The sequence below is a fragment of the Salmo salar genome, chromosome 14 (assembly GCF_965601325.2).
Source record: "Salmo salar chromosome 14, fSalSal1, whole genome shotgun sequence".
NCBI lineage: Eukaryota > Metazoa > Chordata > Actinopteri > Salmoniformes > Salmonidae > Salmo > Salmo salar.
In genome coordinates, this window is record NC_138304.1 from 79,355,001 (window position 1) to 79,381,500 (window position 26,500).

At 45.5% G+C, this 26,500-nt stretch overlaps 1 protein-coding gene across 3 annotated transcripts in view; it reads right to left on the reverse strand.

Moving 5' to 3' along the window:
• LOC106570238 (trafficking protein particle complex subunit 9) overlaps positions 1–26,500 on the reverse strand; it is a 398,200-nt gene that overhangs the window by 323,301 nt on the left and 48,399 nt on the right. For all 3 annotated transcript variants that reach the window (XM_045694753.2, XM_045694752.2, XM_082961201.1), the window contains 2 exons: positions 19,533–19,659; positions 8,318–8,463 (listed from right to left, as the gene is read on the reverse strand). In XM_045694753.2, coding sequence (XP_045550709.1) covers positions 8,318–8,463; positions 19,533–19,659 — 273 coding nt within the window. The remainder of the gene's footprint in view (positions 1–8,317; positions 8,464–19,532; positions 19,660–26,500) is intronic.

Consider the following 26,500-nt stretch of genomic DNA (forward strand, 5'->3'; position numbering starts at 1 on the left):
ACAAAATTACAACACAGTCAAAACAAAACTTCATTGCTTATTGGGAAACACAAGCACAAACACAAAGCAAAATGCAGTGCTATATGCCCTAAATCGACAGTACACCGTGGCTAAATATTTGACCATGGTTACTGATCAAAACCTTAGAAAAACCTTGACAAAGTACAGGCTCAGTGAGCACATCCTTGCCATTGAGAAGGGTAGACACAGGACGGAGCTGCATTTCCGGACAAAATGTAAAAAATATAAAACAATTAGAGTGTCATTTTCCCAAATTTGAAACCCTTATCCAAGGTTTCAAAGACCTCTCTGATGACAGTAGGCTACCCGTCCTGTTGGGGGAGGACGCAGAGAGCTGTGGGTTGGCAGCGCACTACATTGCTGCCTGCCATAAGATGAGGGACAGTGTCTGACAGACCAATCAACCTGCACATGTACTCTACTGTATGGCTATTGTTATTGTTGAATGTATGGTTATTCTGACCTTTAGTTATTGTTGTTACTGTTGTCCCATTGTCAATTTTGATTCTCATTTTTATTTATTTTTTATATTGTAAATATCCAAAATAAGCTTTGGCAATATGTACATTGTTACGTCATGCCAATAAATCAAATTGAATTGACAGAGAGAAAGCCTGATAGGAGCAGGCAGGCAGGAAGCTACAACAAAATTAAACCAATGAATTATAGATAACACGGAAAGCACTTTATCTATTGAATAGATATTTAAATGTATTTGTTGTTATTTTTTTCCCCTCTCAACTTGTTTGTTTATTTTCCGGTGAAGACGTGATTGTCAATCTTGTTAGTCTGGAAGCGGCGTTATTACACTGATAAATCAGGCGTGGGAGGTGATGACGCTATCCTACAACTCAGTGTCCCTGATGTTTTAGTCACACAGATACCTGTGTGCATGTCATGTCATTGTGACACACACACAGTAATGATTCACTGTTCAATATAGCCTGCATGATGAAAGATGGCATCACACTAAGACAGGACACAACTACACTCAAAGGGAGACTACAATGAACGAACAGTGAACGGACAAAGACAGAATGGCTTTCAGTCATACTGAAAAACTCGATAACAATTCTAACAACAGCCATTGTGTTGAGTCCATCTGATTTGGCAGTGTATCAGAGAGAGTTCACACTCCTTGAATTCTGTGAGAAGCCAGAGTAGATCTCATCTAGAAAAGCCATCCGTCACAATCATGAGAAAGTCTGCTAAAACTGGAGGTTTTTCAGATCCCCCAAAAAATTATAACACGTGAATGTTCAGAGAGAGCGAGAGAGTGAGAGAGAGAGAGAGAGAGAGAGAGAGAGAGAGCGAGAGAGAGAAGAGAGCAGAGAGCCGAGAGAGAGAGAGAGCCGAGAGAGAGAGAGCGAGAGCCGAGAGAGCGAGAGAGAGAGCGAGAGAGAGAGAGAGAGAGCGAGAGAGAGAGCAAGAGAGAGAAGAGAGCAGAGAGCCGAGAGAGAGAGAGAGCCGAGAGCGAGAGCCGAGAGACCGAGCCGAGAGAGCGAGAGACGAGAGAGCGAGCGCCGAGAGAGTGAGCGAGCGAGAGTGCGAGAACCGAGAGAGCGCGAGAGCCGAGAGAGCGAGAGAGCGAGAGTGCGAGAGCCGAGAGAGCGAGAGCCGAGAGAGCGAGAGAGCCGTGAGAGCGAGAGAGCCGAGAGAGCGAGAGCAGAGATAGCAAGAGCCGAGAGAGCGAGAGCCGAGAGAGCGAGAGTCGAGAGAGCGAGAGCTGTGAGAGCGAGAGCCGTGAGAGCGAGAGCCGAGAGAGCGAGCCGAGAGAAAGAGAGCCTAGAGAGCGAGAGAGAGCCTAGAGAGCGAGAGAAAGAGAGAGCAGAGAGAGCAGAGAGGCGAGAGAGCGAGAGAGCAGAGAGGCGAGAGAGCGAGTGAGCAGAGAGAGAGAGCAGAGAAAGAGAGAGCCGAGAGAGCGAGAGCCGAGAGAGCGAGAGCCGAGAGAGCGAGAGCCGAGAGAGCGAGAGCCGAGAGAGCGAGAGAGAGCGAGAGCCGAGAGAGCGCTGAGAGAGCGAGAAAGAGAGAGAGAGAGACAGAAATATATACACCTTACACACACTAATTAATAAACACGTCCACCAAAAACAAGACGGCAAAATCTTTGCTTGCTTTATTGACTTTAAAAAAGCATTTGATTCTATTTGGCACGAAGGGCTATTCTACAAAATTCTCCAAAGTGGGCTTGGTGGTAAGGTGTATGACTTAATAAAATGTATGTACACAGAAAAAAAAAGTGCAATAAAAATCAAAAACCAAAGAACATAATTATTTTCACAATGTCGAGGTGTGAGACAAGGCTGTAGTTTGAGTCCAAACCTTTTCAACATTTATATCAATGAATTAACAGACATGTTGGACCATTCTCCAGCCCCAGGACACACTATTTGACACAGAGGTGAAATACCTGCTATATGCTGATGACTTGGTACTTCTATCACCAACCAAAGAAGGTCTTCAACAGAACATTAATATTCTAGAGCAATATTGCCATAATTGGGCCCTGGCAGTAAATTTCCAAAAAATGAAAATCATGATTCCCCCCCCCCCCCAAAAAAAACATGTCAGAAACACAAATATAAATTCAACCTGAACAACACTATCATTGAACACACTAAAAATTATAACTACCTTGGTCTGACCATATCTGCATTGGGAAACTTTAATATGGCAGTGAATGCACTCAAAGAAAAAGCCCGCAAAGCATTGTATGCAATAAAAATGAAATTATTCAAAATCAACATCCCAATTAGAATTTGGACGAAAATATTTGACAGTGTAATCCTACCAATAGCTCTTTATGGATGTGAGGTTTGGGGGCCACTCAATAAACTGGACTTTAAAATGTGGGACAAACATCCAATTGAAGCCCTACATGCAGAATTCTGTCAGAAAATCCTACAAGTCCAGAGAAATACACTAACTAATGCATGTAGGGCAGAATTGGCTTTCTAGTGATAATGAAAATAGAGAAAAGATCATTAAAATTTTGGCTACATCTAAATTCAAGTCCAAATTCAAGTCTGCAATTTAAAGCACTTCAAACCCAAGAGTTGAGCCCAGAAATGAGCCCTCTCAGTAGCTGGTGTTGGACCTCACCAACCAAGCTGGCACCAGCACTGCTTCAAAAGAAAGAATTCAAATAAACAAAATCATGAACCAATCAAAGGACTCATATTTACAACATTGGAAAAACGAAATAAAATCCCAAAGCTGACTAAATTGCTATCTGACCCTAAACAGAGAATATGAATTGGCTGATTATCTCTACTCTGTCAGAGATACGAAGCAGAGACATATCCTTACAAAGTACAGGCTGAGTGACCACCGATTGGCAATAGAAACTGGCAGACATAAAAAGACATGGCTACCCAAAGAGGAGCGTGCATGTGGTCACTGCACGACAGGGGAGGTAGAGACAGAGATGCACTTTCTCCTTTACTGTGAGAAATATTCCTCACTAAGAGATCCCTTATTCACAGAAATGACTACATTTATTCCAAATTTGAACTTATTAAACCCAGAGGAAAAAGAAAAAATACTCATGGGCGAAGGAGCAATGGCTCCTCTTGCAGCCAAATATATATACTGCTCAAAAAAATAAAAGGGAACACTAAAACAACACATCCTAGATCTGAATGAATGAAATAATCTTATTAAATACTTTTTTCTTTACATAGTTGAATGTGCTGACAACAAAATCACACAAAAATAATCAATGGAAATCCAATTTATCAACCCATGGAGGTCTGGATTTGGAGTCACACTCAAAATTAAAGTGGAAAACCACACTACAGGCTGATCCAACTTTGATGTAATGTCCTTAAAACAAGTCAAAATTAGGCTCAGTAGTGTGTGTGGCCTCCACGTGCCTGTATGACCTCCCTACAACGCCTGGGCATGCTCCTGATGAGGTGGCGGATGGTCTCCTGAGGGACCTCCTCCCAGACCTGGACTAAAGCATCCGCCAACTCCTGGACAGTCTGTGGTGCAACGTGGCGTTGGTGGATGGAGCGAGACATGATGTCCCAGATGTGCTCAATTGGATTCAGGTCTGGGGAACGGGCGGGCCAGTCCATAGCATCAATGCCTTCCTCTTGCAGGAACTGCTGACACACTCCAGCCACATGAGGTCTAGCATTGTCTTGCATTAGGAGGAACCCAGGGCCAACCGCACCAGCATATGGTCTCACAAGGGGTCTGAGGATCTCATCTCGGTACCTAATGGCAGTCAGGCTACCTCTGGCGAGCACATGGAGGGCTGTGCGGCCCCCCAAAGAAATGCCACCCCACACCATGACTGACCCACCGCCAAACCGGTCATGCTGGAGGATGTTGCAGGCAGCAGAACGTTCTCCACGGCGTCTCCAGAGTCTGTCACGTCTGTCACATGTGCTCAGTGTGAACCTGCTTTCATCTGTGAAGAGCACAGTGCGCCAGTGGCGAATTTGCCAATCTTGGTGTTCTCTGGCAAATGCCAAACGTCCTGCACGGTGTTGGGCTGTAAGCACAACCCCCACCTGTGGACGTCGGGCCCTCATACCACCCTCATGGAGTCTGTTTCTGACCGTTTGAGCAGACACATGCACATTTGTGGCCTGCTGGAGGTCATTTTGCAGGGCTCTGGCAGGGCTCTTGCAGTGCTCCTCCTGCTCCTCCTTGCACAAAGGCGGAAGTAGCGGTCCTGCTGCTGGGTTGTTGCCCTCCTACGGCCTCCTCCACGTCTCCTGATGTACTGGCCTGTCTCCTGGTAGCGCCTCCATGCTCTGGACACTACGCTGACAGACACAGCAAACCTTCTTGCCACAGCTCGCATTGATGTGCCATCCTGGATGAGCTGCACTACCTGAGCCACTTGTGTGGGTTGTAGACTCCGTCTCATGCTACCACTAGAGTGTTTATCATTCCAAATAGTAGTGGTATGGGTGGTAATGGTAATGATAGCAGTTTAGTAATGGTGGTGGTGGTAGTAGTAGTGGTAATGATGATAGTAGTTGTAGTACTGATGTAATGGTGAAGATGACCGTTATTTAGTTATAAGTTAGTTCTAGTTACATTTTCTATATTTAGATTTTATATTTATTACATTACATTCTACTATTGATTGTTACCATTTTACTGTTATTATGTTTGTATTTAATTTTGTATTATTATTTACTGCAATTTTATATTATTATTTGTTATTGTTTATAATTTTATTACAATGTATATTGTATACATTGTTGCTTTGGCAATATTGACACAATATTTTTCATGCCAATAAATCAGCTTGAATTTGAATTTGAAATTTGACAGAGAGAGCGAGAGAGAGAGAGAAACGCAAGGAGCTCCTGGAGCGAGAGCCGAGAGAGCGAGAGAGGAGAGAGCCGAGAGCAGAGAGAGAGAGAGAGAAAGAGAGAGAACGAGAGAGCGAGAGCCGATAGAGCGAGCCGAGAGAGCGAGAGCCGAGAGAGCGAGACAGAGAGAGACAGAGAGAGAGAGAGAGACAGAGAGAGAGAGAGAGACAGAGAGAGAGACACAGACAGACAGACAGACAGACAGACACAGACAGACAGACAGACAGACAGACAGACAGACAGACAGACAGACAGACAGACAGACAGACAGACAGACAGACAGACAGACAGACAGACAGACAGACAGACAGACAGACAGACAGACAGACAGACAGACAGACAGACACAGAGACAGACACAGAGACAGAGACAGAGACAGAGAGAGAGAGAGAGAGAGAGAGAAACAAGGAGCTCCTGGTTTAATTATGGCATTAGCCAAGCGTGTATAGAAGATGAATTTATTCCATCACGTTATTTATAGATATTTTATGAAAATATTAGTAGGCTGTGGTGGCTAATTTCTGCATTACCAAATGAGAAGAGTTACAAACACACCATTCTGAGTTAAAGTACATCTTTAATACTTAACCTCTTGGGGCTAGGTGGGACGCTAGCGTGCCACCCGTGGTGCACTCCATCAACAGCAGGTGCATTTCAAGAGCGGCAAATTTGAATCCAAATAAATGTCAAAATTCTAATTTTTCTAAAATACAACTATTTTACACCATTTGAAAGATAAACATCTCCTTAATCTAACCACGTTTTACGATTTCAAAAAGGTTTTACGGCGAAAGCATAAATTTAGAGTATGTTAGGACAGTACATTTACAAGACTTGTGTGTAATGTTTTGTCAAGTCAAAGACAGGGTCACCAAAACCATAAAACCAGCTAAAATGATGCACTAACCTTTTACAATCTCCATCAGATGACACTCCTAGGACATTATGTTAGACAATGCATGCATTTTTAGTTCTATCAAGTTCATATTTATATCCAAAAACAGCGTTTTACTATGGCATTGATGTTGAGGAAATCGTTTCCCTCCAATAACCGGCAGTCAAGTCAGCGTCACAAATTAAATAATTAAAATTAGAAAACATTGGTAAAATATTATATTGTCATTCAAAGAATTATAGATTTACATCTCTTGAACTCAATCAACTTGCCAGATTTAAAAATAACCTTACTGGGAAATCACACTTTGCAATAATCTGAGCACTGCGCCCAGAAAAATACGCGTTGCGATACAGACTAGACGTCATGTTGGGGAGATCTAAAATCGAAAATACTATGTAAATAATCAATTACCTTTGATTCTCTTCATCAGATGTCACTTCCAGGTATCACAGGTCCATAACGAATGTAGTTTTGTTCAAAAAAGCTCATCATTTATGTCCAAAAATCTCTGTCTCGTTAGCACATGATGTAAGCCAGCCGGACTTCTCGTCATGAACGAGGGGAAAAAATATATTTCCGTTCGTTCAAACATGTCAAACGTTGTATAGCATAAATCATTAGGGCCTTTTTTAACCAGAACATGAATAATATTCAAGGTGGACGAATGCATACTCTTTTATAACGTATTGGAACGAGGGTACCCAACATGAACTCGCGCGCCAGGTGTCTAATGGGACATCATCGTTCCATGGCTCTTGTTCGGTCAGATCTCCCTCCAGAAGACTCAAAACACTTTGTAAAGGCTGGTGACATCTAGTGGAAGCAATAGGAAGTGCCAAAATATTCCTAAGCCCCTGTGTTTTTCAATGGGATAGGTTTAAAGTCAATACAACACATCAGGTATCCACTTCCTGTCAGAAAATGTCTCAGGGTTTTGCCTGCCAAATGAGTTCTGTTATACTCACAGACACCATTCAAACAGTTTTAGAAACTTTACAGTGTTTTCTATCCATATATAATAAGTATATGCATATTCTAGTTACTGGGTAGGATTAGTAACCAGATTAAATCGGGTACATTTTTTTTATCCAGACGTGCAAATGCTGCCCCCTAGACCCAACAGGTTAAGATACTTTTGCAAAAGTACTTGACCCCCAATAATGCACTCTCTCGAATGAACCATTGAATGAGGTAATTACACAATGGCTACAGAGATCTTTTATAGCAACGATACACCCCCTTCAACGTACATTGACAAAACACAGATACTTAGTAACAGTTCACAAAGGTTAAGTTTTGTATGACAGATATCCATAAAACACAGCAGACAGTAACTGCTATGTCAACCTGGTTCATTGAATAGGCCAGTATCTGGTCTCCTTAGAACCGTCCCTCCCTGGTATGGTATAGAACAAAAACACAATTTCATCCAATGGGATATATCAATCGTCAACTCTAGATACTCCCATCTCAAGTAAACCCCCTCTTGACCCCACTCCTGGACAGGCTCACTGGGGGGAGTGAGCCTCTAGGCCATATATTATCACAGGATAAGTGCGAGATCTAAGAGAGGACATACAATGGTCCCAGACACTGCCATAATCCTCCCCACAATAAAGAAAAGGAGGGAGTGACTTGCTCACAGACATTGTGGAGACAAGTCATTGGTTCCCCATTAATCACGCCATCCCTTCACATGGTTTAAGAATAGGTAAAGACACATTCCCATGACGACAAGTCTGACCTCTCCCCTCTCTGGGTCCCAAGTGTCTGAGCCCCAGCTAAGGTAGACGTGCAACTGAAAAGACACCAGAGTCCAATGGACACTTTCTAATGACAAGTACCTCAAATAAGCATATTATACTAATAAAACATCTTAATTATCTATGTTACCCAACTAATTCTGATTCATCCACGACAAGGCCTAAAATTGCTTTACTTTCACACAGCAACTTCAGAAGGTGTGTGTGTGTGTGTGTGTGTGTGTGTGTGTGTGTGTGTGTGTGTGTGTGTGTGTGTGTGTGTGTGTGTGTGTGTCTGTGTGCGTGCACGCGCCCACCTATCGTCTTGTTGCGCTCCTCTCCTCTGGTGTGCATGATGATGGGAGAGTAGATGAAGGGACTCTTGGAGGACATGTTGTTTTCCAGAAGGCCTTTCTGCTTGTGGGGGCGCAGGCTGACGGGCAGATCCAACAGCTCCACTGATCTGTAGCAGGGGAGAACCAACCAATCAATCAAATGTATTTATAAAGCCCTTTTTACATCAGCAGATGTCACAAAGTGCTGTACAGAAACCCAGCCTAAAACCCCAAACAGCAAGCAATAAAGATGCAGAAGAAAAGTGGCTAGGAAAAACTCACTAAAAAGACAGGAACCTAGTAAGAAAACCTAGAGAGGAACCAGGCTCCGAGGGGTGGCCAGTCCTCTTCTGGCTGTGCCGGGTGGAGATTTAAGAGTACATGGCCATTATGGTCAGATGGTTTGTAAAGGAATGGGAGATGGAGAAGGAGCGAAGGAGGCAGAGAGAAACATTTTATCTCAACAGCCAGGTCCATTAAAGGTCCTGAGAGAGAAAATGAGATGGATTTTGGCATGGTGACCTGAGCCACACACACACACACACACACACACACACACCTCTGTCAATCAGATGGCAGCAGAACATAAATCCTGTAGAATTTGTGAATTCTGTCCTGAGATTCTAGCCCAGGCCATTTAATGAGCAAAGCACTCTGAAGGTGTGAATTGGAGCTAGTGGACACAGCACTTATCACCTCTGTGAGGAGCCAGGCATTCATCCATCCATCCATCCATCCATCCAACCATCCATCCATCCATCCATCTATCTACACACAGACAAACGGTACAGACGGTCCTCCATCTCTCCTGGTGCTAGTAATGGCCCTGCCAACCCAGAAATAGGGCTAGAATTCTGAGTGGGCAGAAGTGGGCAGAACTCTGAGTTGTGTTTTAAGTGAACTTACTGTAACATAAACACTAGGCTACCTTTAAAGAACTATTTTATTCTCAATAGCGCTGAGCAATTAGTGCTTTTTGAGGTCAGTTTTACATTTTGATTATTTGGGTTGACCACTGTAACACAGAATAAAACAATGAATAAAAACCCATGATGGTAGTGACTTCTCATTACTGCAGATCACTTATTAACCATCATTTATTCTCTTTAATCAAATATTTCAGCTGTTGTGAATATTACATTTGTTTTATTTGACTATTATTTAATTCCAAGTCATCTCATCTCTACAGAGCTGCTGCCTATACTGTCTGAATAATAATGATTTTGTCAAAGTAAATAAGGATTTTATGACCGCTGAATTTATTTGACCTTTATTTAACCAGGTAGGCAAGTTGAGAACAAGTTATCTTATACAATTGCAACCTGGCCAACATAAAGCAAGCAGTTTGACACATACAACAACACAGAGTTACACATGGAGTAAAACAAACATACAGTCAATAATATAGTAGAAAAATAAGTCTATATACAAAGTGAGCAAATGAGGTAAGATAAGGGAGGTAAAGGCTAAAAAGGCCATGGTGGCGAAGTAAATACAATATAGCAAGTAAAACACTGGAATGGTAGATTTGCAGTGGAAGAAAGTGAAAAGTAGAAATAAAAATAATGGGGTGCAAAGGAGCAAAATAAATAAATAAATAAATACAGTAGGGGAAGAGGTAGTTGTTTGGGCTAAATTATAGATGGGCTATGTACAGGTGCAGTAATCTGTGAGCTGCTCTGACAGCTGGTGCTTAAAGCTAGTGAGGGAGATAAGTGTTTCCAGTTTTAGAGATTTTTGTAGTTCGTTCCAGTCATTGGCAGCAGAGAACTGGAAGGAGAGGCGGCCGAAGGAGGAATTGGCTTTGGGGGTGACCAGAGAGATATACCTGCTGGAGCGCGTGCTACAGATGGGTGCTGCTATGGTGACCAGCGAGCTGAGATAAGGGGGAACTTTACCTTATCTTGTAGATGACCTGGAGCCAGTGGGTTTGGCGACGAGTATGAAGCGAGGGCCAGCCAACGAGAGCGTACAGGTCACAGTGGTGGGTAGTATATGGGGCTTTGGTGACAAAACGGATGGCACTGTGATAGACTGCATCCAATTTATTGAGTAGGGTATTGGAGGCTATTTTGTAAATGAAATCGCCGAAGTCGAGGATCGGTAGGATGGTTAGTTTTACGAGGGTATGTTTGGCAGCATGAGTGAAAGATGCTTTGTTGCGAAATAGGAAGCCAATTCTAGATTCAACTTTGGATTGGAGATGTTTGATGCGAGTCTGGAAGGAGAGTTTACAGTCTAACCAGACACCTAGGTATTTGTAGTTGTCCACATATTCTAAGTCAGAACCCTTCCAGAGTAGTGATGCTGGACGGGTCGGCAGGTGCAGGCAGCGATCGGTTGAAGAGCATGCATTTAGTTTTACTTGTATTTAAGAGCAGTTGGAGGCCACGGAAGGAGAGTTGTATGGCATTGAAGCTCGTCTGGAGGGTAGTTAACACAGTGTCCAAAGAAGGGCCAGAAGTATACAGAATGGTGTCGTCTATGTAGAGGTGGATCAGAGACTCACCAGCAGCAAAAGCGACATCATTGATGTATACAGAGAAAAGAGTCGACCCAAGAATTGAACCCTGTGGCACCCCCATAGAGACTGCCAGAGGCCCGGACAACAGGCCCTCCGATTTGACACACTGAACTCTATCAGAGAAGTAGTTGGTGAACCAGGCGAGGCAATCATTTGAGAAACCAAGGCTATTGAGTCTGCCGATGAGGATGTGGTGATTGACAGAGACGAAAGCCTTGGCCAGGTCAATGAATACGGCTGCACAGTATTGTTTCTTATCGATGGCGGTTAAGATATCGTTTAGGTCCTTGAGCGTGGCTGAGGTGCTCCAATAACCAGCTCTGAAACCAGATTGCATAGCGGAGAAGGTGCGGTGGGATTCGAAATGGTCGGTAATCTGTTTGTTGACTTGGCTTTCGAAGACTTTAGAAAGGCAGGGTAGGATAGATATAGGTCTGTAGCAGTTTAGGTCAAGAGTGTGTCCCCCTTTGAAGAGGGGGATGACCGCAGCTGCTTTCCAATCTTTGGGAATCTCAGACGACACGAAAGAGACGTTGAACAGGCTAGTAATAGGGGTTGCAACAATTTTGGCAGATAATTTTAGAAAGAAAGGGTCCAGATTGTCTAGACCGGCTGATTTGTAGAGGTCCAGATTTTGCAGCTCTTTCAGAACATCAGCTGACTGGATTTGGGAGAAGGAGAAATGGGGAAGGCTTGGGCGAGTTGCTGTGGGGGGTGCAGTGCTGTTGACCGCGGTAGGGGTAGCCAGGTGGAAAGCATGGCCAGCCGTAGAAAAATGCTTATTGAAATTCTCAATTATAGTGGATGTATCAGTGGTGACAGAGTTTCCTATCCTCAGTGCAGTGGGCAGCTGGGAGGAGATGCTCTTATTCTCCAAGGACTTTACAGTGTCCCAGAACTTTTTTGAGTTTGTGTTGCAGGAAGCAAATTTCTGCTTGAAAAAGCTTGCCTTGGCTTTTCTAACTGCCTGTGTATATTGGTTTCTAACTTCCCTGAAAAGTTGCATATCACGGGGGCTGTTTCGATGCTAATGCAGAACGCCACAGGATGTTTTTGTGTTGGTTAAAGGCAGTCAGGTCTGGAGAGAACCAAGGACTATATCTGTTCCTGGTTCTAAATTTATTGAATGGGGCATGCTTATTTAAGATGGTGAGGAAGGCATTTCAAAAAAAATAACCAGGCATCCTCTACTGAAGGGATGAGGTCAATATCCTTCCAGGATACCCGGGCCAGGTCGATTAGAAAGGCCTGCTCGCTGAAGTGTTTCAGGGAGTGTTTGACAGTGATGAGTGGAGGTCGTTTGACCGCTGACCCATTACGGATGCAGGCAATGAGGCAGTGATCGCTGAGATCTTGGTTGAAAACAGCAGAGGTGTATTTAGAGGGCAAGTTGGTTAGGATGATATCTATGAGGGTGCCCCTGTTTACGGCTTTGGGGTGGTACATGGTAGGTTCATTGATAACTTGTGTGAGATTGAGGGCATCAAGCTTAGATTGTAGGATGGCTGGGGTGTTACGCATGTCCCAGTTTAGGTCACCTAGCAGCACGAGCTCTGAAGATAGATGGGGGGCAATCAGTTCACATATGGTGTCCAGAGCACAGTTGGGGACAGAGGGTGGTCTATAGCAGGTGGCAACGGTGAGAGACTTGTTTTTAGAGATGTGGATTTTTAAAAGTAGAAGTTCAAATTGTTTGGGAACAGACCTGGATAGTAGGACAGAAATCTACAGGCTATCTCTGCAGTAGATTGCAACACCGCCCCCTTTGGCCGTTCTATCTGGTCTGAAAATGTTGTAGTTAGGGATGGAGATTTCAGAGTTTTTAGTGGTCTTCCTAAGCCAGGATTCAGACACGACTAGGACATCCGGGTTGGCAGAGTGTGCTAAAGCAGTGAATAAAACAAACTTAGGGAGGAGGCTTCTAATATTAACATGCATGAAACCGAGGCTTCTCAATTACTAACTTGGCCATATAAAATACATTCACTTGAAATGCATCAACTAAAAATGGCAAACTCAATTTACCAACTTCTTCGACCAAAACAGGGAAATCTTTAACTCTTTTCAAAAGCCATGCATGGACCACTAAACATGTTGCTGTAAAAACAACAGAGCCTCCAGACTAGCCTATTCAACAGAGCCCCCAGACTAGCCTACTCAACAGAGCCCCCAGACTAGCCTACTCAACAGAGCCCCCAGACTAGCCTATTCAACAGAGCCCCCAGACTAGCCTATTCAACAGAAAACCAGACTAGCCTATTCAACAGAGCCTCCAGACTAGCCTACTCAACAGAGCCCCCAGACTAGCCTACTCAACAGAGCCCCCAGACTAGCCTACTCAACAGAGCCTCCAGACTAGCCTATTCAACAGAGCCTCCAGACTAGCCTACTCAACAGGACATCCAGACTAGCCTATTCAACAGAGCCCCCAGACTAGCCTACTCAACAGAGCCCACAGACTAGCCTATTCAACAGAGCCCCCAGACTAGCCTATTCAACAGAGCCCCCAGACTAGCCTATTCAACAGAGCCCCCAGACTAGCCTACTCAACAGAGCCCCCAGACTAGCCTATTCAACAGAGCCCCCAGACTAGCCTACTCAGAGCCCCCAGACAAGCCTATTCAACAGAGCCCCCAGACTAGCCTATTCAACAGAGCCTCCAGACTAGCCTACTCAACAGAGCCCCCAGACTAGCCTATTCAACAGAGCCTACAGACTAGCCTATTCAACAGAGTCTCCAGACTAGCCTACTCAACAGGGCATCCAGACTAGCCTATTCAACAGAGCCCCCAGACTAGCCTATTCAACAGAGCCCCCAGACTAGCCTACTCAACAGAGCCCCCAGACTAGCCTACTCGACAGAGCCCCCAGACTAGCCTACTCGACAGAGCCCCCAGACTAGCCTATTCAACAGAGCCCCAGACTAGCCTATTCAAAAGAGCCCCCAGACTAGCCTATTCAACAGAGCCTCCAGACTAGCCTACTCGACAGAGCCCCCAGACAAGCCTATTCAACAGAGCCCCCAGACAAGCCTATTCAACAGAGCCCCCCAGACTAGCCTACTCAACAGAGCCCCCAGACTAGCCTATTCAACAGAGCCCCCAGACTAGCCTACTCAACAGAGCCCCAGACTAGCCTATTCAACAGAGCCCCCAGACTAGCCTATTCAACAGAGCCCCCAGACTAGCCTATTCAACAGAGCCCCCAGACAAGCCTATTCGACAGAGCCCCCAGACTAGCCTATTCAACAGAGCCCCCAGACAAGCCTACTCAACAGAGCCCCCAGACAAGCCTACTCAACAGAGCCCCCAGACTAGCCTACTCAACAGAGCCCCCAGACTAGCCTATTTCGACAGAGCCCCCAGACTAGCCTATTCGACAGAGCCCCCAGACTAGCCTATTCAACAGAGCCCCCAGACAAGCCTACTCAACAGAGCCCCCAGACAAGCCTACTCAACAGAGCCCCCAGACTAGCCTATTCAACAGAGCCCCCAGACTAGCCTACTCAGAGCCCCCAGACAAGCCTATTCAACAGAGCCCCCAGACTAGCCTATTCAACAGAGCCTCCAGACTAGCCTACTCAACAGAGCCCCCAGACTAGCCTATTCAACAGAGCCTACAGACTAGCCTATTCAACAGAGTCTCCAGACTAGCCTACTCAACAGGGCATCCAGACTAGCCTATTCAACAGAGCCCCCAGACTAGCCTATTCAACAGAGCCCCCAGACTAGCCTACTCAACAGAGCCCCCAGACTAGCCTACTCGACAGAGCCCCCAGACTAGCCTACTCGACAGAGCCCCCAGACTAGCCTATTCAACAGAGCCCCAGACTAGCCTATTCAAAAGAGCCCCCAGACTAGCCTATTCAACAGAGCCTCCAGACTAGCCTACTCGACAGAGCCCCCAGACAAGCCTATTCAACAGAGCCCCCAGACAAGCCTATTCAACAGAGCCCCCCAGACTAGCCTACTCAACAGAGCCCCCAGACTAGCCTATTCAACAGAGCCCCCAGACTAGCCTACTCAACAGAGCCCCAGACTAGCCTATTCAACAGAGCCCCCAGACTAGCCTATTCAACAGAGCCCACAGACTAGCCTATTCAACAGAGCCCCCAGACAAGCCTATTCGACAGAGCCCCCAGACTAGCCTATTCAACAGAGCCCCCAGACAAGCCTACTCAACAGAGCCCCCAGACAAGCCTACTCAACAGAGCCCCCAGACAAGCCTACTCAACAGAGCCCCCAGACTAGCCTATTTCGACAGAGCCCCCAGACTAGCCTATTCGACAGAGCCCCCAGACTAGCCTATTCGACAGAGCCCCCAGACTAGCCTATTCAACAGAGCCCCCAGACAAGCCTACTCAACAGAGCCCCCAGACAAGCCTACTCAACAGAGCCCCCAGATTAGCCTATTTCGACAGAGCCCCCAGACTAGCCTATTCAACAGAGCCCCCAGACTAGCCTATTCAACAGAGCCCCCAGACTAGCCTATTCAACAGAGCCCCCAGACTAGCCTATTCAACAGAGCCCCCAGACTAGCCTATTCAACAGAGCCCCCAGACTAGCCTATTCAACAGAGCCCCCAGACTAGCTTATTCAACAGAGCCCCCAGACAAGCCTATTCAACAGAGCCCCCAGACTAGCCTATTCAACAGAGCCCCCAGACTAGCCTACTCAACAGAGCCCCCAGACTAGCCTATTCAACAGAGCCCCAAACTAGCCAAGCCTATTCAACATAGCCCCCAGACTAGCCAAGCCTATTCAACAGAGCCCCAGACTAGCCAAGCCTATTCAACAGAGCCCCCAGACTAGCCAAGCCTATTCAACAGAGCCCCCAGACTAGCCAAGCATATTCAACAGAGCCCCAGACTAGCCAAGCATATTCAACAGAGTCCCAGACTAGCCAAGCCTATTCAACATAGCCCCAGACTAGCCAAGCCTATTCAACAGAGCCCCAGACTAGCCAAGCCTATTCAACAGAGCCCCAGACTAGCCAAGCCTATTCAACAGAGCCCCAGACTAGCCAAGCCTATTCAACAGAGCCCCAGACTAGCCAAGCCTATTCAACAGAGCCCCAGACTAGCCAAGCCTATTCAACAGAGTCCCAGACTAGCCAAGCCTATTCAACAGAGCCCCCAGACTAGCCAAGCCTATTCAACAGAGCCCCAGACTAGCCAAGCCTATTCAACAGAGCCCCAGACTAGCCAAGCCTATTCAACAGAGCCCCAGACTAGCCAAGCCTATTCAACAGAGCCCCAGACTAGCCAAGCCTATTCAACAGAGCCCCAGACTAGCCAAGCATATTCAACAGAGCCCCCAGACAAGCCTACTCAACACAGCCCCCAGACTAGCCTATTCAACAGAGCCCCCAGACTAGCCTATTCAACAGAGCCCCCAGACTAGCCTATTCAACAGAGCCCCCTGACTAGCCTATTCGACAGAGCCCCCAGACTAGCCTATTCAACAGAGCCCCCAGACAAGCCTATTCAACAGAGCCCCCAGACTAGCCTATTCAACAGAGCCCCCAGACTAGCCTACTCAACAGAGCCCCCAGACTAGCCTATTCAACAGAGCCTCCAGACTAGCCTATTCAACAGAGCCCCCAGACTAGCCTATTCAACAGAGCCCCAAACTAGCCAAGCCTATTCAACAGAGCCCCCAGACTAGCCAAGCCTATTCAACAGAGCCCCCAGACTAGCCAAGCCTATTCAACAGAGCCCCAGACTAGCCAAGCCTATTCAACAGAGCCCCCAGACTAGCCAAGCCTATTCAACAGAGCCCCCAGACTAGCCCCAGACTAGCCAAGCCTATTCAACAGAGCCCCAAACTAGCCAAGCCTATTCAACAGAGCCCCAGACTAGCCAAGCCTATTCAACAGAGCCCCAGACTAGCCAAGCCTATTCAACAGAGCCCCAGACTAGCCAAGCCTATTCAACAGAGCCCCAGACTAGCCAAGCCTATTCAACAGAGCCCCAGACTAGCCAAGCCTATTCAACAGAGCCCCAGACTAGCCAAGCCTATTCAACAGAGCCCCAGACTAGCCAAGCCTATTCAACAGAGCCCCAGACTAGCCAAGCATATTCAACAGAGCCCCAGACTAGCCAAGCATATTCAACAGAACCCCAGACTAGCCAGGGCCTATTCAACAGAGCCCCAGACTAGCCAAGCCTATTCAGAGTCCCAGACTAGCCAAGCATATTCAACAGAGCCCCAGACTAGCCAAGCATATTCAACAGAGTCCCAGACTAGCCAAGCATATTCAACAGAGCCCCAGACTAGCCAAGCATATTCAACAGAGCCCCAGACTAGCCAAGCATATTCAACAGAGTCCCAGACTAGCCAAGCCTATTCAACAGAGTCCCAGACTAGCCAAGCATATTCAACAGAGCCCCCAGACTAGCCAAGCCTATTCAACAGAGCCCCAGACTAGCCAAGCCTATTCAACAGAGCCCCCAGACTAGCCAAGCCTATTGAACAGAGCCCCAGACTAGCCAAGCCTATTCAACAGAGCCCCAGACTAGCCAAGCCTATTCAACAGAGCCCCAGACTAGCCAAGCCTATTCAACAGAGCCCCAGACTAGCCAAGCCTATTCAACAGAGCCCCAGACTAGCCAAGCCTATTCAACAGAGCCCCAGACTAGCCAAGCCTATTCAACAGAGCCCCAGACTAGCCAAGCCTATTCAACAGAGCCCCAGACTAGCCAAGCCTATTCAACAGAGCCCCAGACTAGCCAAGCATATTCAACAGAGCCCCCAGACAAGCCTACTCAACAGAGCCCCCAGACTAGCCTATTCAACAGAGCCCCCAGACTAGCCTATTCAACAGAGCCCCCAGACTAGCCTATTCAACAGAGCCCCCAGACTAGCCTATTCAACAGAGCCCCCAGACTAGCCTATTCAACAGAGCCCCCAGACAAGCCTATTCAACAGAGCCCCCAGACTAGCCTATTCAACTGAGCCCCCAGACTAGCCTACTCAACAGAGCCCCCAGACTAGCCTATTCAACAGAGCCTCCAGACTAGCCTATTCAACAGAGCCCCCAGACTAGCCTATTCAACAGAGCCCCAAACTAGCCAAGCCTATTCAACAGAGCCCCCAGACTAGCCAAGCCTATTCAACAGAGCCCCCAGACTAGCCTACTCAACAGAGCCCCCAGACTAGCCTATTCAACAGAGCCTGCAGACTAGCCTATTCAACAGAGCCCCCAGACTAGCCTATTCAACAGAGCCCCAAACTAGCCAAGCCTATTCAACAGAGCCCCCAGACTAGCCAAGCCTATTCAACAGAGCCACCAGACTAGCCCCAGACTAGCCAAGCCTATTCAACAGAGCCCCAAACTAGCCAAGCCTATTCAACAGAGCCCCAGACTAGCCAAGCCTATTCAACAGAGCCCCAGACTAGCCAAGCCTATTCAACAGAGCCCCAGACTAGCCAAGCCTATTCAACAGAGGCCCAGACTAGCCAAGCCTATTCAACAGAGCCCCAGACTAGCCAAGCATATTCAACAGAGCCCCAGACTAGCCAAGCATATTCAACAGAGCCCCAGACTAGCCAAGCCTATTCAACAGAGCCCCAGACTAGCCAAGCCTATTCAGAGTCCCAGACTAGCCAAGCATATTCAACAGAGCCCCAGACTAGCCAAGCATATTCAACAGAGTCCCAGACTAGCCAAGCATATTCAACAGAGTCCCAGAATAGCCAAGCCTATTCAACAGAGTCCCAGACTAGCCAAGCATATTCAACAGAGCCCCAGACTAGCCAAGCATATTCAACAGAGCCCCAGACTAGCCAAGCATATTCAACAGAGTCCCAGACTAGCCAAGCCTATTCAACAGAGTCCCAGACTAGCCAAGCCTATTCAACAGAGCCCCAGACTAGCCAAGCCTATTCAACAGAGCCCCAGACTAGCCAAGCCTATTCAACAGAGTCCCAGACTAGCCAAGCCTATTCAACAGAGCCCCCAGACTAGCCAAGCCTATTCAACAGAGCCCCAGACTAGCCAAGCCTATTCAACAGAGCCCCAGACTAGCCAAGCCTATTCAACAGAGCCCCAGACTAGCCAAGACAGGCCTATTGAACAGTGGTGTCATTTCTGCTATACGACTGACTTTTACTGAAACGTAAACGAGTCATATTTCACCATAAATACATTTACAAGTAGATGCTTCTGTAAATCAGAGTGTCATGTAAAATGTTCACTTAGAACTCAAACAGCTATAACTCTGTTCTGACCAGAGGGGAGGACGGAGGAGAAGAGCTACATTTCAATCATTACACCATCGTCAAAATGACCTGACTTTGTTGAGCGGGAAGAAATATTGTCTATTGATTAATCAGGCCACTCAGAGTAGTAGTTACTCGATGTTAGAACAGTGTCGTAACAATGATGAGCTCATTGGTACATTGGTAAGATCAAATCAGAATGACAGTTCATACACCAGGGTTGTGTTCATTAGGGCACACCGTAGCAAAACCTTCTGCAATGGAACACGAAAACAGGCGTTTGTTATTGGACATGGTCAGAGATTACCTCCCCATTTCTCTCAGTTTCAGAGCATTTTCATCCATTCGTTCTTAATAAACATGATCCAGACCACTCACCACCTTTGACTGACTTACCTGACAACTGTTGCTGAAAAAGGGCTTTAAAAATCCGATTGACTGACTGACGTACCTGACGATGGGTAGCTTGCTTAACGGTACAGGGGGCAGTTTGAGTCCATCAGGCAGGGTGAGAACCTCCATTCCTCCTGGACATTTAGACGTGTAGTTCTCCAGATTCTGAGACACCTCCTTCTTCTCTGTGGACCGGGGAAAGAAGGGACTAGGGTTAGAAACGTTGAGCACATTACGGATGGTCAGTCAGACCATTTGAAGTGACAAGGAAGAACCATTTCTACAAAGAGTGTTTTCACACAGTGTACGCTATAGTGTGTAAAGCACATATTATAGTATTTGGCACCCTTTTGATAGAGCCAGTGTTTCCTCACCACTTAAAGTAACCGGTGGTCTCTCGCTATAACTATTGCTCCTAGTCTAAGCAAGATCACATGGCCCTGCCAATTTAATTGAGCATAATAACACAAATAACCCAACTCCAGCCCTGTCCCTTCTCCCCATCCTACAGTGTGAGTTTTATAGCTGGATCAATAAAGATGTTTATGGCCGTGCTGTATCATCACTCTCAGCCTCGCTGCTTTAGTTGCAAACAAAAATGTCTCTATGAGTTACTCTGTTGGCTGGGCCTCACACCCCATGGGGGCTGAGAGAGAGCGAGCGATATATACTCCAGTCAAGCTCCTAGATAGGCTACTTCTCAGTTCCCCACTACATACCCCTGTTTGGACAGCCACAAAATATCACATTATTATCCTGAGCAACAGAGCAGCACAGACAGAATATACTTTGATCCAGATTCAGGACGACCAGACCAACACGTCCTTCTGTAGTTCTGATCTGACAGACTAATGTGGTGGCTAATTTCTGCATTACCAAATGAGGAGAGTTACAAACACACCAGTCCGAGTTAAACTACATCTTTAATACTTAAGATACTTTTGCAAAAGCACTTGACCTTCAATGATGCACTCTCTGGAATGAACCAGGAAGGTTTTAACACAATGGCTACTGAGATATTTTATACCCAAATATCCACCCCCTTTTGACATGACAAACCACAGATAGTTAGGAACGGTTCACAAAGAAAGACTGTTTACTTTAGAGAGGAGTATCTAGATAGCATTGGCTATAAATTATCGTTCAGTTTGATCCCTAATGACGAGGTTCTAATCTCGTCCCTGGTACTTCATAGAACAAAAACACAATTTCATCCAATGGCATATATCAATTGTCAACTCTAGATACTCCCATCTCAAGCAAACCCCCTCTTGACCCCACTCCTAGACAGGCTCACTGGGGGGAGTGAGCCTCTAGGCCATATATTATCACAGGATAAGTGCGAGATCTAAGAGAGGACATACAATGGTCCCAGACACTGCCATAATCCTCCCCACAATAAAGAAAAGGAGGGAGTGACTTGCTCACAGACATTGTGGAGACAAGTCATTGGTTCCCCATTAATCATGCCATCCCTTCACATGGTTTAAGAATAGGTAAAGAGACATTCACATATAAAAGACAAGTCTGACCTCTCCCCTCTCTGGGCCCCAAGTGACTGAGCCCCAGCTAAGGGAGACGTGCAACTGAAACATACCAGAGTCCAAAGGACACTTTCTAATGACAAGTACCTCACATAAGCATATTATACTAATAAAACATCTTAATTATCTATGTTACCCAACTAATTCTGATTCATCCACCACACTGAAGAGCAGAGCAGTTCCAGTGACAGGAAACTCTCAGAGTGCCATTATTGAAAACACTGACATGGCCTTGCTTTACATAAAAATGTATCTAGCATGCTGTTGTTACTAAGCACATTCCTGTAAGTTAAAAAGCTCACCAAATGAAGGTCTTAAAGGGATGTTAAAGCCCTCTGTTTATTAGAAGTCGAGTCACATTCACTGTTGTGTGTTTGCAGTGTTGGGAAGTGGCTTAGGGATCATGGTTTAACAAGCAGAGAAATGCTGCAGGCAGCTTATGAAACCGCCTGGAAGTAGAAATGGACATGGAAGGATTTGAGTATTGTTGCTGATAGTACATTTCTACCACAGCGGTCATGAGGGGTGGTTACCTGCCTGCCTGGATCTGCCTCTCTGGCTGTCTACCTCTCACTGCCTGTTTACCTGTCTGCCTGCCTCTCTGGCTGTCTACCTCTCTCCCTGCCTGTTTACCTGTCTGGCTGTCTACCTCTCTCCCTGCCTGTGTACCTGTCTGCCTGTCTGGCTGTCTACCTCTCTCCCTGCCTGCCTGTCTATCTGTCTGCCTGCCTGCTTACCTGTCTGGCTGTCTACATCTCTCCCTGCCTGCTTACCTGTCTGCCTGCCTGTGTACTTGTCTGCTTACCAGTCTTTCAATCCGTCTCCCTGTTCGCTTCCCTGCCTACTCGTCTGCCTCCCTGCCTGTCATGGACAATTTAAAATGATTCCTAAACCTGTATGGAGTCTGTCCGTCGATACATTTCAATTTAGTAAATTATATTTGGAAGCCCAAGTAACATAGTCTAACAGTAAAACATGGCAAGCTGAAGGACAGACCCAGATGAACAAAACTCTGTATTGATTGTCATTTTGGGATGATGTGAGGTAAACAGTATCTTTGAAGAGCTCACTGCAGCATTACACAAACAGCTCTCTGACTACCATACTCTCTCTCCCTCTCCGTCTCTCTCTGTTCCCTGTCTCTCTCCAACAGTCTTTCTTTCAGTTCTGCGTTCTATCTGCGACCCCCCTAACAACACATAATACAGCTGCTTTTCAACTCCAGTTAAAATCCTGTGGGGAATCGATTCGACTCCCTTTCGCTTGGAGAGTTTCGAGAGCAGAAGGTGATTAAACAAGTAAACATTACAGGAAATTCTAAATGTTTGCCATCAACTAGTATGTCAGTCAGCAGAGAAATAAGCAATTCAATAAATAAGCATAGGAAGAATTGAGCAAAAACTAAATTATAGGAGTTCGCAGATTAAAAATTGGCCCACATCAATTAAATAACCTGATCACACAATTTGCCTCTCCAAATACTAACTAGTTTATAAATGCAGTCAGACATAACTACAGTGTAATATGCATTTTTCCATCTAACCTTCAGAGCATACAGTTTCAACCCCTCCGACTAGGCCGAGGCCAGAAACAGAGCTGACAACTGGCAAGCCTATAAATAAAGTAAACTCTGCCACCTCTACTTCACTGCCCACACTGAGTAATGAACCACTGCAGTACACAGGTATCAAGGAGAGTCAATCCATCCTGACTTTTACTGGGCTCAGTGACAGACTGCTTAACAGACGGAACGACAGAACATCGTTTTCCTTTCGTCTTTCACCAAAAACACAGAGAACTCAACACAGAACATGAATTATGCCTAAAGTGGTGAATAAAGGAATATTTCAAACTTAGGTTAATATATTATTTAGTATGAGACCACGTAAATCAACTCAAGAAAAACCTGATTCAACTCATGAATTCTGCATTCATACTTCCACATTCATTCTTACATAACTGGTTCAACAGTCTTAAACTTTGAATGGCACCAATATGTCTCTCTCATTTCTCAGTTTATCCGCTCATTTTTAAGAGAATCCCCTATATTTCCACCCAGAGCAGCAGCCTATGGTGTGGTACTGTAGAGGACCCCTGGTGATGACTTTGAAATGTTTTAACATCCTTTGTGAGGCCTCTCAACTGACTGAGACTCTAGGGGGAGAGAGGGAAGAGAGACTGGGACTTCCAATACATCCTGACACGAGTAACATTCTCAATAAAACATAGTGGGAGATTCTGCCAACTGTCACTGAAGATGATTTACTGCCCTGCCATGTGATGGAAAGTGCTGACAGAATACAAACTAATGAATATCAAATGAATTACGAATATATCTATTTTTTATTGTTTTGGGGGCAGGAATGTTTACAAGAAATCAACTGCAATGACATCCGCATATTGTGGGCGAAAATCCAAGCCTAATCTTATCCACTGTTAACCAGACTACTGCACTAGAAAATGTGAAGTGGGTGGGAGACTAGCAAAAAAGTGACAACAGACTTAGAAAATACGTGCACTTACTTCAGTGTACAGAGATGGAATGAGTGAGTGGCCATCTTATGCGACTGTGAGGATCGAGGGAAATCAGGAGGATATGCCTGGGGCTTTCAAGCAATTCATCAACAAGTTCAGCTCATAACGTTGATGTTTACTTCAGTTCACACTAAAGTAGCCAGGAACTTGTATACTTTAAGTTACTGTTATGTACGACTCAAAGACAAATACTGAACAAAAACATAAAATGCAACAATTTCTAAGATTTTACTGAGTTACAGTTCATAGAAGGAAATCAGTCAAATGAAATAAATTCATTAAGCCCTAATCTATGGATTTCACATGAATGGGCAGTGGCACAGCCATAGGTGGGTTTGGGAGGACATAGGCCCACTCAATTGGGAGCCAGGTCCACCCACTGGGGAGTCAGGCCCGCCAATCGGAATGAGCTTTTCCCCACAAAAGTGCTTTATTACAGACAGAAATACTCCTCAGCACCCGCCCTCCCTCTCCTCAAACAATCCCACAGCTGAAAAAGATTGATGTGGCATCCTGGGCTGGCGTGGATGCAAGTGGTCTGCGGTTGTGAGGCCGGTTGGATGTACTGCCAAATTTGCTAAAACAAAGTTGGAGGCAGCATATGGTAGAGAAATTAACATTAAATTCTCTGGCAACAGCGCTGTTGAACATTCCTGCAGTCAGCATGCCAATTGCATTTTACCTCAGAACTTCAGACATCTGTGGCGTTGTGTTGCGTGACAAAACTGTATATTTTAGAGTGGCCTTCTAATGTCCCCAGCACAAGGTGCACCTGTGTAATGATCATCCTGTTTAATCAGCTTCTTGATATGCCACACCTATAAGGTGGATAGACTAGCTTGGCAAATGATAAATGCTAACTAACAGGGATGTAAACAATTTTGTGCAAATGTGATAGAAATAATTATTTTCTGTTTATGGAAAATTTCTGTGATTTTTAATTTCAGGTCAAGAAAAATGGGACCAAGACTTTACATGTTGCGTTTATATTTTTGTTCAGTTTATAATTTCTAGAACGGGAATCATATTAGTCCGAGGGGCTATACCCATTCTAGTAATTATACTGCTCAAAAAAATAAAGGGAACACTTAAACAACACAATGTAACTCCAAGTCAATCACACTTCTGTGAAATCAAACTGTCCACTTAGGAAGCGACACTGATTGGCAATACATTTCACATGCTGTTGTGCAAATGGAATAGACAACAGGTGGAAATTATAGGCAATTAGCAAAACACCCCCAATAAAGGAGTGGTTCTGCAGGTGGGGACCACAGACCACTTCTCAGTTCCTATGCTTCCTGGCTGATGTTTTGGTCACTTTTGAATGCTGGCGGTGCTTTCACTCTAGTGGTAGCATGAGACGGAGTCTACAACCCACACAAGTGGCTCAGGTAGTGCAGCTCATCCAGGATGGCACATCAATGCGAGCTGTGGCAAGAAGGTTTGCTGTGTCTGTCAGCGTAGTGTCCAGAGCATGGAGGCGCTACCAGGAGACAGGCCAGTACATCAGGAGACGTGGAGGAGGCCGTAGGAGGGCAACAACCCAGCAGCAGGACCGCTACCTCCGCCTTTGTGCAAGGAGGAGTACTGCCAGAGCCCTGCAAAATGACCTCCGGCAGGCCACAAATGTGCACGTGTCTGCTCAAACGGTCAGAAACAGACTCCATGAGGGTGGCATGAGGGCCCGACGTCCACAGGTGGGGGTTGTGCTTACAGCCCAACACCGTGCAGGACGTTTGGCATTTGCCAGAGAACACCAAGATTGGCAAATTCGCCACTGGCGCCCTGTGCTCTTCACAGATGAAAGGAGGTTCACACTGAGCACATGTGACAGACGTGACAGTCTGGAGACGCCGTGGAGAACGTTCTGCTGCCTGCAACATCCTCCAGCATGACCGGTTTGGGAGGATATCCCTCAGGAGACCATCCGCCACCTCATCAGGAGCATGCCCAGGCGTTGTAGGGAGGTTATACAGGCACGTGGAGGCCACACACACTACTGAGCCTCATTTTGACTTGTTTTAATGACATTACATCAAAGTTGGATCAGCCTGTAGTGTGGTTTTCCACTTTAATTTTGAGTGTGACTCCAAATCCAGACCTCCATGGGTTGATAAATTGGATTTCCATTGATTATTTTTGTGTGATTTTGTTGTCAGCACATTCAACTATGTAAAGATAAAAGTATTTAATAAGATTATTTCATTCATTCAGATCTAGGATGTGTTATTTTAGTGTTCCCTTTATTTTTTTGAGCAGTGTACATATCTAAGCTATTAGCGATAGATTCCCAACTCCTAGAATGATTAAACTACCTCCAAATCACACTGTGTTCAAATTAGAGGTCAACCGATTATGATTTTTCACCGCCGATACCGATACCAATTATTGGAGGACCAAAAAAAGCCGATACCGATTAATCGGACGATTTTTATATATATATCTGTAATAATGACAATTACAACAATACTGAATGAACAATGAACACTTATTTTAACTTAATATAATACATCAATAAAAACGATTTAGTCTCAAATAAATAATGAAACATGTTCAATTTGGTTTAAATAATGCAAAAACAAAGTGTTGGAGAAAAGCTAACGTTTAAGTTCCTTGCTCAGAACATGAGAACATATGAAAGCTGGTGGTTCCTTTTAACATGAGTCTTCAATATTCCCAGTTAAGAAGCTTTAGGTTGTCGTTATTATAGGACTATTTCTCTCTATACCATTTGTATGTCATATACCTTTGACTATTGGATGTTCTAATAGGTACTTTAGTATTGCCAGCCTAATCTCGGGAGTTGATAGGCTTGAAGTCATAAACAGCGCAATGCATTGTGAAGAGCTGCTGGCAAACGCAGTAAAGTGCTCTTTGAATGAAAGCTTACGAGCCTGCTGCTGCCTACCACCGCTCAGTCAGACTGCTCTATCAAATCATAGAC